Consider the following 14989-nt stretch of genomic DNA (forward strand, 5'->3'; position numbering starts at 1 on the left):
TCTTCCAGTTTCTCCACTCAGTTGCTTGTTGGAAACAGAGTTTAAAATGCTGCAGCCATGTTCTAGTCTAGACTAAACAAACCAGAAGTCCTGGGCACAGGAGTCAGGTGCCTAAGGCTTATGAACAACGTCTTTGATGTGTACTGGTCTAGCAGTTTCTGAGAGAGTTGAGATAGCCCTTTCTCATCAGTGCGGCATGGCCTGCCTCTGTGCTCTGGTGGTGTCCTCTTAACCACAGAGCTGTGACTAGCCCCAGCTTGTCTAGATTTCACCCCAAGCTGCCACCCACACTGGAAATGCTTTGTCACTTGCAATTCTAGCACTGTCTCTCTTCTTGGGGCACGTGCTATTTACTGACATCTTAAGCCATATTTTCCTGCCTCTTTGTCTTTGCCACTTATGTTTTTTTCTAATAGTATTTTGCCTTAAAAAATAAACTCTGTGTGTGTGTGTTATTTTTTTTAAAGAAGTGAAGAATTGATCCCTTGGGCACTTGCTCAAATTCCTTCTAGTTTTTTCTTCCTTGCCAGTATCCTGAGAAGAGGATTGGTCTCCCAGAAACACTTGTATTCCTAATGAAACTACCCTGTCTCTAGTCCCATCCTACCCCTTTCCAAGTGTCAATCAATGTTCTCAGAGTGGGAGTATGCCCGCACAAGAGGATGCTGGTCCCTAGCTATGCCATGCTCCTTTACATTTGTAGGACTTTGCCTCTCAAGACTCTTTCTTTGGATATTAATTTATAAATATTTGAATTTCAATTATGAGTAGAATTCAGATTCCTTCCCTTGGGCAGCCTAGAATTCAGAAACATCAGCAAGCAGGTCTGAACGCATCTTACAGCCAAGGAACGTTCTAGAGCCCTTAATTGGTGTCTACTACCTTTAGTATAGAGAAACTCCTTAAAGAATGCCATACTCAACATGCTGGCATGCCGGAATTCTACAAACAGCACATCTACTCTAGGAAGTAGGAATTTTAAGAGAAAAAAAAATGTTCCCTTAAACTCAGACTGCTTTTCTCTGGATGGGCCCAAACTTTCCATTCTTTGAATACTTAGATGAATCAAAAGTCTCACACAGACCTCAATCTTGTGGTATAAGAGTAAGACAAAAAGCCCAACAATAAATCAGCACAGAGGGGAAGAACAAAGCTGTTTCCCTAAGAGGGTGCTGTATATGCCAGATATGAGTACAGCCAGTGTCATAGAAAGGAATCACTCAGATATCAGCCTATAGAGCACCATTTGAGAACCCCTCCGTTAGGACATGAAAAGTTAGGACATAGTTTCTCTTCTGGCCCTAGGGAAGACCCTGTGCAAGGAACTTCCCATTAGCCAGCAGGGAACCCGCCCTGTCAGACCCCAGAACATGGACGCACTGCCATTAACCATTCAAAGTGTTGGCGGAGAGCGCCCCCCTCTCCTGTCTGTTCCTAGTGGTCCTGAGATCTGCCCCACCCCATGTCAGAGCCCCACAGAATCATAGGCATGGCATCTTTTACAAAGAAAGACAAGTCAAGAGCTGAGAAAAATGCTGTCTCTCCAGAAATCTAAAGTAACTCTATCCGGGGTTACTTTTTCTGTGACCCTGTATTCACCCATCTCTGCGTGGAGAATAAAGATCACGTGACCACAGGCTCCTACAGAGAGGACAAGATCAAAAAATTCTTTTTCTTTATTTTTGATCAGGTGTCTGCTCCCTTCTATTTTGTCTTTGAACACTTAATTTACCTGAGCAAGGCACAGTATCAAAAGGGGAAAGAAACATGACTTAGCGCATAGTTTTGTTGTTGTTGTTGTTGTTGTTGTTGTTTTTAGCATCTTGGAACAAAAAGAAAAGGCAGCAGCAATAAAAAAAAATACCTCATTACCTGGTGCTCTGTCTTAAAGCAGGTCTACTACCTTGAGTCTTCTCTTCTCTCTCAAGATCAGATAGGGTTCCAGTCCCCACTCCGACCCCAGTGTCAAACAGCTCAGGTGTTTAAGAGACTTTCCTAAAACCAAATTCACTTTCAGTCATTTTTATCCAGGGCTCCAGATCGTATTTTTTTTTCCTCTGATGGGACTGGTTTTGGACTTTTGAGTCACGTTTCCAGAAGCAATTCTGTCTCTTTCCTGAAGGACTGAGTCAGACTTCGTTAATTACATTCTCTATGTCCTTCAAGGCCATCAAGGAAATGGCAGCCTGAAATTTGGCCATATTCTCAATAAACACACACTTGGGCATATGCATTCAGCCTTGATGTTGTCTGTGCTGCATCAATAAAATTTAATTAAAACGTGTAGAAAAATTACAGTCGTTTCCATTTATCATCCTCAAATGCTATTATGATTCCAAAGCCCTTCATACCTGTACCTGTAAGTAGGATGATAAAAGTATAATGGGCCATTAAAAGGGGTTATGCCACTACCATCCTTAGAAATTTTAAGGTAATAATGGGTAACCATCTGTCTTGAATGTCATCAAAGAAGGGACCAGGACAGTTGATGGATTAAGCTCTATTCAGATACATTTTTTCTCATTTTGCATGGAATCAGACATAATCGTACAAGAGTATGTGTCATAAATATTTATAGGTTGCTGTTTAAGCACTGACGATGGTATTTTTTGTTGCCTAAAGGTGAGAGAAGGATGGATGATGAGGTGTGTGTGTGTGTGTGTGTGTATGTGTGTGTGTAACTTAAAAGTTTACTTTCATACCCCTACCTGGCTCTCATCCTCTTTTTTAAATCTTAAAATTCCTTACTATGATGGTATGTTACATATCACCAATAAACACATACACGAGACTAATAGACCACGGGAGATCATTTGAGCCGATACACTCTGACTATGGATTTTTCCAGAAAGAAGGGGCGGGTTTTTACATGAAAACTTTTCAAAGGGAAGCATGGTTTGCATCTTATTTATCTTTATCGTCCTCCTCCTCCTTGTCTCCTGGGATCCAGTGTTCAGAACGGAGAGGGATCTCACTGGGGTTCCAAATGCCCATCTGTGGCCCCTGTTGTTACGTTGCCTGTGGAGGAAAAGCTTCTGGACTAGAGGTTCACAGACATTCTGGGCACTGAAAGTACAGTACAGTGTGTTCTCGCTTTGATGTGGGAGCCTCGGTGTCATTAGCATTTGAAAGGGAACACTTATTAGTCAAACTACTAAATGTCCTTTATACAACATAATGAGTTTCATCGAAAGGAACCACCAGCTCAGCTACAGATGAATTTAAACACTTTGCCATCATGTATAAATCCAGTCCTTCTAGGGTAATATTTTAAAGGTACTTTGAATATAGAGAAGAAGAAAAGTGGTGGGGATCTTGACAAAAGAAATGTAATTAGAGTGAAAAAAATAAAGGCAATTCTATGCTTTCTGTAGGTTATCTTTGATCTTCCCAGAAGTCAGGGGGCATGGGTATTGTCAACCCCACCTCCCCAACCCCCCACCCCAGACATTTCAGAACAGGTGACTGGCATGAAACGTGACCGCTTTTGTTAACATGTCGAAGAGGGGAAAAAATGCCCAAAACCATAATCCAAAACCACTGTAATGCAAATTAATAAGGCAGAGACACGCTGCGGGGAAACACAGCGAGTAACAGAACTGCACTTGATCTTTCTTTCAGTGTCTCAGGGTTACCCTAGATATTAGCCTCATGCCTCCAGCTCATTAAACTTAAATTAATGCGTGATATGGGAATTAAGGAAACCATTAGTTAGCACACATTGTTTCTCCTTTCTAATTTTTATCTTGGAATGTTCATGGTCATAATCCAGTTATTCATTAATCCACTTATTAATTCAGTAAGATTTTATTGAGCACCCAAGTCCAAGACAAAAGCCAAATTATGAATTTCCATAAACCTCTCTCACAGACCAAACATCCTGAGAGATGGGAGTGTAGAGCCTTGAAAGGCTGAGGTAAATTTAAATAGTATTTGTATGAGTGGCTTATTAGAGGAGACTGTGCTGTTGAAAATCAATAACCACACAACTTATAACCAACTCTTAAAGCTTTCCTCAATCATGTCATCAATCTGATCAACATCATCCATGGGTCTAAAGGTCTTAAGGCATCATCAGCCTAATTGGATAGAGTTGTCCAAAACAGTGCAGTGAGAACCACAACGTCCCTCTGAACTTATCTCCCTGTCTTAGATCTCTCCCGCACGCCTCCTTCCTATTCTCCAACCTACGCCAGCAGCCAGATACACCTTCTCCTTACTTTTCTGAAGCCTTGTGGTCTCTAGACACCTTGTTGATGCTTTGCTTTAGGGACTTCTGTGCATTTTCTTCCTGTGCTCTGCTTTCAATTACTCAATTCTCTTTGCTTTTATGCCCATATGCATCTGCATTAGAACCAAACTCCAACCCCACAAGTCTTAAATTAGCTTCTCAGCATCGCCTTGTCTTCAGTAAGCATTTCAGTCCTTGGGTTCCTAGGGCATGTTGGGCCTCCCTCTCTGTTAACATTTGCCCCTGAGGTGATGCAACCGCCTCCATATATGGATTTATGCTATATCAGGAACTCCTGAGGGGAATCACTGTCTTATTTGCCTTTGTTTCCCATGCTTCCATCATGTCTGTTAAGCAGGCTTTCTGTAGGTTATCTTTGTACATGCTCATAACATGCCTAAAAAAAACCTGGGAAATCTTTTGTTCCAGTCCTGAGATGCTGGGTGTTGTCTGCCATGGATACAGGCAGTCTTAGGAAAAGCCACTACAACCACTCCCTTTGATTCAAGCTGAACATTTTTTTTCCCCACAAAGAACCATCCAATTCTCAGTGTGAAATTTTTCTTCCCTGTAGGAATTAATAATGTTATTTTTGATTGCCTCAATCATCAACTTAATTTGGCAATTTCAGCCCCTCATCACATCTCCATGCATGATCATTTTTAAGCACGCTATCCCTTCCCCAACTGTAATTTAAAAGAAGGAGCCAAGTGTGTGTGTGTGTGTGCCTTATGTTCAGTGTTCAACAGAACAGTACATTTGGGACATGTTTGACAACATATTTAGTTCAGTAATTCATCTGAAGGTAAGAAAATTGAAGGTCACATGTGTTAAGTATCCAGGGTCCCTGCCGTGGGCAGCAGACTTGGGGCAAAAGCCCATTTTTTGTGGATTCTCACTCAAATGGTCCTTTCTTCACCATATCATCTTGCTTCTCTCATATTCCAAATCCTTTATTTGAATTTTCTTGCAAAGCCATGCATAGCACATTCAATTTGGCTCCCATTGTCTCCTTTTATTGGAAATTTAAATTTGGATTTGCATTGCTGCTTTCCCGTTCAGTGGCAATAAACACTAAAAATATCATCTGGGGGTGGGGGGTGGGGTGGAAATAGAACGAGCATCTGGAAAGAATGCTGTAATGAAGGTGGCATTGTTTGCCCATAAACGCTTGACAAGGAATCTGGCTTTTCAAAAGCAAACACATGAGAACACTTACGTCCAACCCAACCGCATTTCAGTTAAGAGGGTAAAATGCGCTGAGAATAGTAGATTTCCAAATATGATAGAGGAAATTTAAGAAAGATTACTGATGGGGTTGAAGACCAGCTAGCTTAGTCTCAGAATTAAGCTTAGTTGGTTAGGATGTTTTTAGATCAAGATAGATGCTTTAAGTTAATAGAGATGAGATATGGTAGATATTGATTTTCATTCAGAAATTTAGATCCAACAAGAAAGGAAAGAAGTTTACTCCAAGTTTGCCAAATACAAATAGCCAAATCACTATGAGTGTAACATTTATGTAATTCCTGATTGTCTTGTGGTTCTTTCTGCTGTATGTAGTTTATTTTATTCATGTGTAATAATATAAATGTACATGTTAAAGAACAAACATAATAAAATATGTCAAAAAATGAAATAAAATAAAAAAGAAAGATTGCTGTCTGAATCACCTGAGAGTTTGATAAAGATAGCCAGGTGTAATAGTTTAACAAGAATGTGTCTCTATATGCTCATATATTTGAGTGCTTGGTCCCTGGGGAGTGGAACTAATAGAAAGGTTTAGAAAGATTCGTAGGTGTGGCCTTTTTGGAGGAGGTGTTGCCTTGTTGGAGGAAGCGTGCCACTGGTGGTGGGATTTGAGGTTTCAAAAGCCCATGCCAGGCCCAGTTTCTCTTGCTTTCTCTGCCCATGGATCAGGATGAAGCTCTCAGCTACTTCTTCAGTGTCACGCATGCCACCATGCCTCCCACTATGATGATTACCAAGCCTCTGAAACTGTAGGCAAGCTCCCAATGAAAGACTTTCTTTTATAAGAGTTGCCTTGGTCATGGCGTCTCTTCTTAGCAATGGAACAGTGACTAAGACGCCAAGCATTTATCTGCTTGTCCATGCCAATCACTCAAGCCTTGTTGAAATAAGTGACGTTAGCTGGTACCCTCCTACCTACTAAGAACAAGCATTTAATAAGAGGCCAAATCATTTGATAGGTGCCATCAGAGTGTGAGGTGGCTGTCTGCCTCTGAGAAGACATGACTCTGATTGGTGGCCTTTTCGTCACGTTACTCTCCTCCCCAGCACACACAAAGACTGCTAATTCTCCCCTTTGATCACTACAGCCATTTTGTTGGTCCCCTTTGCAGTGGAATTCCTTCAAAAGAATCGTCTATACACATGAGGCTTTCTTTACTTTGCCACTGTGCCAGTCTATGGTATCAGTGTCAGCAATCTTTACAGTTCCCATTTGCCTTGATATTTCATCACCACACTTTTTAATGAGCTGAGCTCTCCCTTTGATTTAGAAAAGAGGATGCTGACTCAGCTTTTCTTTTTCCTACTGACTATGACAACGTACTTGGGACAGTTAACTCATGAAGTGAGAGGACATGTTAGCTCACAGGTGTAGTCCAAGACTGAGGGGCTCTGTTGCCTTAGGCCTGGGTTCGAGCAACACATCACAGGTGTGTAATGGAGGAAAATTGTTGACCCTCCTGGTCAAGAAGAAAAGGAAAAAGAGGGGGAGACCATGGTTCCATATCCTCAGCGACCTAAGACTTCTCAGTAAGCTCTGTCTCTCAGTATCAGCTACGTGCTTATGACTTCCAACATTGTACATCTGGACTAAATGGTTTTCCTGGATAAGGACTCTATGCCAGCCAGGAACTCTACAGTTCCATTCCACTGCCCAGTGCACATCCCAAGCTGAGAGAGTCAACGCAGGCAGGCTCCCGTCCTCCAGCGAGTGACCCTTACAGCCTTCCATGGCTAATGAATGGCACCTCTGCCATATGAGTCACAGCACATACATCCCTGGTATTTCTCTGCATCATTCAGATGCCCTGTGAGGTGGCTCTTGTTTCCATCTTACACTCTTGTCGTCTCACTTTGCTCCAGCCATGTTTGTCTTTCTGCTCTTGTTAATCAGTTGTTCTCAGTTTCTAAAGAGTATTTAGACTATCTCTATTCTGAATGTTAATATGGTTCTCATTTTCATCCCCTTAAAGTATTTGTCTTGTCAAGGCCTTCTCTGGCCATCCTATTGAAAACTGTAAACTCCAATCCTATCTCCATTTCTTGTTCTGCTACTGGCTTCAGGGCTATTGTGAATACATGGTCTAATGTCATTTATTCTGACAAGTATAAAGCTCTTCTGCTAAAGGACCCCTTGAGTCTATTGTATTACTTGTATTTTGAGTGGTGCCTGGTTGAGATGGCACTTTAAAATGTTAATCAATAAAGGTAATTGGTGATAGTCAAAGGAGCTATATCTTAGGTGGGAAAGTATATACAAAGTAAACTAACACTTTGCATGTATTAATGAACAATAATTTCTTTAGCTGAATATGTATCTGCTAAAAATGAACTTAAGCGGGAATCACGAGAGAGGAACTAGAAACTCTAGTTAAAATGAATGGCTTGAAAATCCATGATTTTTCAAATTAGCCTCCATCAAAGTAAAGACAGTTGATGGAAAAACCTGGAAGTCTGTCCAGACAAAAAGCTTTGCAGGTCTGCCTTGGCGAGCAATGTGGAAGGAGGAAAGGAAAAGGCAGGCTGGGATTCTTGAGTGGCCCTAACGCTGGTCTTGTTGATGGCTGGGACCCCTAGACGGCTGTGTGGGGATGTTCACCTTGAATGTCCTTAGCAGTGTTTAGTGGCCAGGACCAGAGGCAGGGCTTGCAGGACTTGCAGAACTTGCTTGCCTCTAACAGAGTTTTACACACAGAAGCCGTGAGCCATGCCCAGTAAGGGGAAAGGACTGTCGCCTAGCTGTGCTTGTGTTTACAAGCTCTTTAATAAGGTGTGTCATGACTGACTCTGTGACTCCTTACCATGGTCATAGCATGGGGTCACTATGTTCCTTTCTACCTAACTCATGGAAAGGCTGAGTGTTTCTCTTTCCCACTGGTTCAAGAAAAAAAATTAATTCACCTAACATTTAAAGGACAGCCATTTACAAAACATTTTAAAGTGAAAATGCAATTCTTGAAAAGGCATTGTAACTCTCCAAGCCTATAAAGAGCATACAATTTTCCAAAGCCTTTATTTCTATATATAGCTGTTTGATTAGTTTGGATAAACAAAGTTGATGGGTAAAATTCATTTAAAATTGTATCACCTTTAGATTTTTATAACACAAACTTGACATATACAGATTCCCCTCAAGGCTTCAATCCTTAACTTTCCACACTCCTATCACATGGCCCTGGAGAGAAAGAGGCAAACAGGTTAGGTAGGTGCTCCTCCTATCGGCAGTGTGGACATAGCGTGGGAGGAGACACTGTGTCCTCCAGCCCTGTGATGTCACATAATATTTACCAAAGCATCTTCAGGTTCAGTAGGGATGTGGTGACCCCATCTGTAGCCCATACATTGTGGATGCTGTACAACTCATAGTGAGTCTCCAACTCACAACTGGAGTTGGAACTTTTCTTGCTGCTTTGTGCAAACATGGCTGTGTATGTTTGCGCTCTCTCTCTCTCTCTCTCTTCTTTCTCTTTTTTACAGAATGATGACCATAGACTCTGCATATGGGAGTATAGGTCATGCATTGACTATATATATATATATATATATATATATATATATATATATATATATATACACACACACACACATATACATATGTATATATACATACATACATATACAGGTATGCATGCATATATAAATATGCATATATGCATATGTTATTTAGAGGAAGGTGAATTGGAAATGATAGATACTGATAGAAAAGAAGAAGGGAGTGGAAGAGAATTAGCATTTATTAGGCTTCTGCTTCACCTCGGCCAAGGCAGTGGGGGAGCTGGGATGGGGTGAGCAGTTATCTGAGTGTTAAAGAATAAGCTTGTAGAAACCTCTTTCTGTAAGGGGGGAGAGCGCGAAGAGATGAATTGGGAGCCTGTCAGGGAGTGCTTGTCATGACACTTGGAGGGAGAACAGAAGGCTGTAGGGCACTGATTTTGGCTTTGTCTGCCCCAGGTGCTGGAACTGCTGTCTCACCGTGAGAGGAGATGTCTTTGAAGTGTGGCTGAGTGGTCCAGATAGCAGGACTTAAAAGTGCAAGTCCCTAAACAGGACTCAGCTTCCCAGAATACAAATGCTGGGAGAACCAAAAGAGGCTAGGAAAAACCACCCAAGACATTTCCCTCAAAGCCCCGGAGAACACTGCTGGTCTTTATCATTTAAAAGATCATGGAATTGGAGGCTTCTGGGTGTTAGTAACAGGATTTTGGTTTGTTTCTATTTTATTCGAGGGCTGTCAAGATGTCAGAAATATCATTTTACAGTGTCTCTAAAGCAGCGTGGGGGGTGGGGGGTGGGGGGAGAGGGTGCTCTTGCAGAGTCCCTGTTCAAGAAGACACAATCAGGACAAGCTGAGACTGAGACATGACAGAGGGGGCAGAATGCAAGCCAGAGCCACTGCAGAGAGTCCCATGTAAGTATTCAGCAACTCCAGATTTTGCTTGGGTGCCATTTTACTTGCCCTATGCCTACTGTCCAGAATCACATGACAAGTCTTTGGCTTTTCTGCCTTCCTCTGTATTTTGGGTGGATCTCATCACTGAGCCCAGCAGCCACAGTCCAAGCCATATAGGACTGCAAAGTTTACTCACTGCACGTTGGTCATTTGCTTAGCTTCCTGTCATGTATTGATTGTCTAATATGAGGACTAGGAGAGGAGGTACAAGCTGGTGATTGAAGTGGGCTCACAGAATGACAGGCACATGGCAAAGGTGCCTTGGTGAAGTACAGCCTAGAACGCATACCCCAGATCCACAGATATGCCAGCATGCTCAGTCCATGCAAGTAGACCACAAAGTCTGCCAGTCAAAATGGTGGAAACTTAGGTAGAAAGCTAATGCTTACCGCTGGATGTTTTTTGGATAGCCAATTTTTAAAATATATTTTATTAATTTATTCATATTACATCTAAATTATTATCCTATCTCTTGTATCCTCCCATTCCTCTCTCCTTCCCATTTTCCCCTACTCCCCTCCCCTATGACTATGATGGAGGGGGACCTCCTCCCCCTGTATATGCTCATAGGGTATCAAGTCTCTTCTTGGTAGCCTGTGGATAGCCAATTTTTGTTGTTGTTGCTGTTAAGCAGCAAAAGCTAACTTATCTAAGTGCTTTTCCCTCATATCTACCAGAATGAGGTCCTAAAATGAAACCCCAATTATCCTAAAATTTAGTTTACATTTAAGTACTTTAATAACACTTTCCTGAGATGAGTTATATAGGCCTCCCCCAGATTTATACGTTGCAGCCCTAATCCTTAGTGCCCCAGACCCTGACCTTATTAGGAAGTAGGGTCCCTATAGATGTGATCAGAGGTTGTGATGGAGCAGGATAGGTGCTAACCCAATATGACTCATGTTCTTATCAAAAGAAGACATTTGGAGTTAGGCCTGCACCTGGGAGAACCATGTGGACACCAAGGCACAGATCAAGATGATCTGTCTGCAATCAAGGAACAACAGCAAAGATGCAGGAAACCAGCAGAAACGAAGAGAATGACAGTCCATAATTTCCCGTAGAAGGAGCAAGTCCTATCAACACTGTTGTCTCCATTTTCTGGACTCCAGAGCTTTGAGGCAACAACTGCTGCTGGTTACTCTAACCCAGAGGTTCTGAACGTGTGGGTCACCACCCTCTCAGGGATCACATATCAGATATCCTGCATCTTGGATATTTACATGATGGTTTATAACAGTAGCAAACTGCAATTAGCATTTAGCAACAAAATGCTTTTATGGTTGGGGGTCACCACAACATGAAGACTTGTATTCAAGGATCTCAATACTAGGAGGACTGAGAACCATTGCCTTCTGTTGCCTTTCAGATGACGTTTAACTTCCTTCATACAGCACATACAATCACTCTTTCTTAGCCTGGGGCTGCCTGTATTAGCTCATGCCTCATATGTGTCCCTTTGACTCAGTGTCTCCCTACTTGCAAGTCAACTGAGTCACCTATAGAACACCAGTGGATTTCCTAAGAGGCTATCTCTGTGCTGACCCCTTGTCCTCAAACATCCATTTTGATACTCTCCGCTCTCCACCCCATCTGCTTTGGTACCATCTTCCTTTTGTTTTCCTTGCTCCAGATTGGGCACTGTCTCTGGGAAGTTCGTCCTGACTTTCCCAGCCACAACTAGGGGAGAAGAAAGCATTACAGGATGCTCCCCACAAACACTCTGCCCCAATATCGAGCACACTGTGGATTGGGAGCTTCTGATACGCCTTGTTCCTCACAAGGGGTTCACCCTTTGAAGAAAAGGCCACACTCAAGTCTCTGCATCCCTGGTACTTGGGGCATGGTTGGCACAGAATGACTAAGTCTTGGTAGAAGATGGCTGTGTACATTTTTTTTTTCTGAAGGCACAAACCAATACATCTTTGGAATAAGGGAAAACACATTTTGCTCCTGTGGCAACAGGCAGCTGAATTTTCTCGGAAACAAAATTGCTCTGCGGAAGACCAAGCACTGCTTCCACATTCTTCTTCGCTTCCATTTCCTTCTCTGCATAAGCAGCCAGATTCACGTGCTTCGTGATGCCTTTAGATGTAAGTGACTGTGAATTATTACTGACTACAGGCCTTTCATCTTCAAGACTGACAGGCTACGCTCCACATCTCTCAGGAGGGAGACAATATTGTAACTATATTTTTGCTTACCAAGAGAATTGTTAATAGTTATCCTGGAGGGAAAAGAAATCTATAAATACCCAACCTGTAATGAAGCCTTAAGCTTACTTTCTTCCTTTACTAATGAGATTCTTGGCATGTGCACTGTCAGGGCGGCTACAGAACCACTGCGCCGCCACGGGAGAGTGAGTTCTCCTCTTACCTGTTTGGTTCTCAGCTTGGAATCTGATGACAGGTTGTTGTAGGTATAATGCGCCTGTGTGACTCCACAGAAGAGAACAGCAACTATGCCTGAAAGTCAGAAGAAGACCAATGAAAACCAGTTTTCTTTTCTAAGTCAAAGGGCAGGGCTGGAGCATGTACTTGACATCAAGAGAGGTGAAATTCTCAATAATTAGTATGATAATAAAACCCAGGTAAACCTCGCTACTTCCTTTAAATGGGTCCTGGGGTCAAAACATAAGAAAAGGCATTAAGCAGTAGACTCTTACTAAAAATCAAAGTAGGTTCTTCCTGGAGAGAAATGATCCTCTAGTCATGAGTTGGAAAAGCTACTCTTAGAGAAATGTGAAAGGGGGAAAATGTGGGGAGTCAGCGCTGGGCTCCCCTGAGCAAGTGCCAACTACTTGGCTGCATTTTTCTACTGAATACTGGCAGAGCCACTTTCTACTGTGTGACTTGGGGCGCCTTGAAAGGTTCTTGTCATAAGCATAATTTGGTATTAAAAGCCCCGAGTAGCAAACCTAAGACCCGAGCAGGGGTTTTGTTGCTCTTTCTTGCACTTCTACTTGCCAAGTATTGGACAAGGGATCTCCTGCACCTCTCTGCATCTCCGCGAAGCTGGGGTGCACTCTTTCTGCAGCTGGGCACCAAGGAGCAGCTCTGCCCAAGGCACGCACTCCTTGAAGGTAGTAGGGCTGTGGTCCTTTTCAGTGTGCTCCTCACCTGCCCATCCCTGACCAGCTGCAGGGAGCAACTTCTTAAAGCCACATTCCTCACAGCTCTTAAATGCTACGCGAAGTCACACATGCCAGATGCTCCTCGAGGACAGAGAATAACAGCAGGACAAATGTGTTCTTTGTTCCTTGGCTCTGCCACTCTGACGGTGTCCCTGGGCTGGGTAGGCTTTGGTGAGCACTGCACTCTATTTTGGATTAAAGATTAGATTAATTATGGGAAATTGGGTACCGAGGGGGGCTTGGGGAAAAGCATGGGAGATAAGTACTCCTCAACTCAGAACAAGAGGATCGGACTGAATTTTAAGCAGCAGCAGCTTTCCATCTAAAAACACTCATAAATTAAGAGCTGATGATTCTTAAGAGTATAGGGCTATGTGAACGGAATACTGGCATCTCCAATGAGCTTGAAATAAAGAATTTTAAAGGGTTCAGCTTTTTCATATGTAAGCTGCATGCATTTGTTTACATGCTGGCTATTTTTCAACTTGGTATCAGATAAAAATATTGTTAAAACGTACTTATGTAACTAGCACGTAGCTGTTTACATTGCTCATTCCTTTTAACCTTGTGTTTAAAATTTTTATGAAAAAAAAAACAAGCAGGAACATTTGTTAAGAAATAGATCTAATAAATGTTGCTGAAGATTTTTGGCCAATTTCTAATTTCTTAGCATGTCTCGGAAAATTCTAAAAAAAAAAAAAATGAAGTCTAACATATTACTCATCCCAGGATTTCTATCAAAAGTTGACCAGGATCAGGGAGGGCTTAAGTGCAATAAGATGTTGAGAGAGCAGGAGGAGCACCATTCGTTTTGTTTTGATATGAGACGTTTCTCTGTGTTTATTTGAAAATATGATGATGTGTCTGCCTCCAGTCAGCTTGGGGCTTGTCTGATTGAGTGTTTGCCGACCCCTTCTTTACTGTGAAACTACTTTAGCAGTGTAGTTAGAGTCTGGAGAGGACATGGCTAATGACTAAAAATATGAAGCTGTGGAGGGTAGTGAATTAGTTCGCCCTAAGAAGAATGGGTTAGATCCCTTTCCAGGGGGGGCAGGGGCTCAGCGTGGTGGTGGACACCTACAGTGAGCTGATTTCCTCTCCTTCTCCCTGGTGACTAAATTGCACCTAGGCTCAGGCTCCTGATGAGTCAGCAGCCCAGCCCAGTGTCACCCTCTACACTGCACAGCATCTTCATCCCCAGCTGTTCATGCCGTTGGGCTCACCCTTTACCTCTCCTCTCATTGTCCAACACCAGCTGCATTTATTAGCTGCCCCATCATCATTTCTTTCTTTCTTTCTTTCTTTCTTTCTTTCTTTCTTTCTTTCTTTTTTTTTTTTTTTTGGCTTGGATGACAGCAATAGCTTTCTAGGTGAAGTCCCTGCCTCCCTAGCTGGTCTTTCACAGTCTGTTCCTACAAAAACAGTGGTCCTTTAAAAACCATTGTAGGTCCTGTGAGTCTTCTGCCCAGAACCTTTTCCTGTGCTCCCAGCATCCAGCCCTATGCCTTCTCCCTTCCCCACAACTCTCTGACTTAATTTTCTTTTTATCTTTTTCATTTTAAAAAAATATTTTTTTAAATTAATTTTACACTCTAGTCATAGCCCCCTCCCTCTTCTCCTCCAGTCCCCCCTCCCTCTCCCCCCTGTTCCTCAGAAAAGGGGAACCTCCCCTTCCCATCCACCCCAGCTCATCAAGCCACATCAGGAATGTATATGTCCTGTTCTCCTGTGGCCTGGCAAGACAGTCCTGCCAGGAGGGAGTGATCAAAAAGCTGGCATCAGACTCCTTATCAGTGACAGCCCCCACCCTGACTCCCCTTACTAGACAGAGGACCCACATGAAGCCTGAGCTGCCCATTGGCTACATCTGTGTAGAGGGTCTAGGTCCAGTTCATACATGGTCCTGGGTTGGTGCTTCAGTCTC

The 14989-nt window shown here is 42.7% G+C and overlaps 1 protein-coding gene across 1 annotated transcript in view; it reads right to left on the minus strand.

Moving 5' to 3' along the window:
- Positions 1 to 14989, minus strand: part of SLC9A9 (solute carrier family 9 member A9) — a 550188-nt gene that overhangs the window by 266025 nt on the left and 269174 nt on the right. Inside the window, exon 9 of the mRNA XM_084751783.1 lies at positions 12309 to 12397. Coding sequence (XP_084607909.1) covers positions 12309 to 12397 — 89 coding nt within the window. The remainder of the gene's footprint in view (positions 1 to 12308; positions 12398 to 14989) is intronic.

The sequence above is a fragment of the Acomys minous genome (assembly GCF_964271855.1).
Source record: "Acomys minous genome assembly, chromosome: 13".
Classification (NCBI taxonomy): Eukaryota; Metazoa; Chordata; class Mammalia; order Rodentia; family Muridae; genus Acomys; species Acomys minous.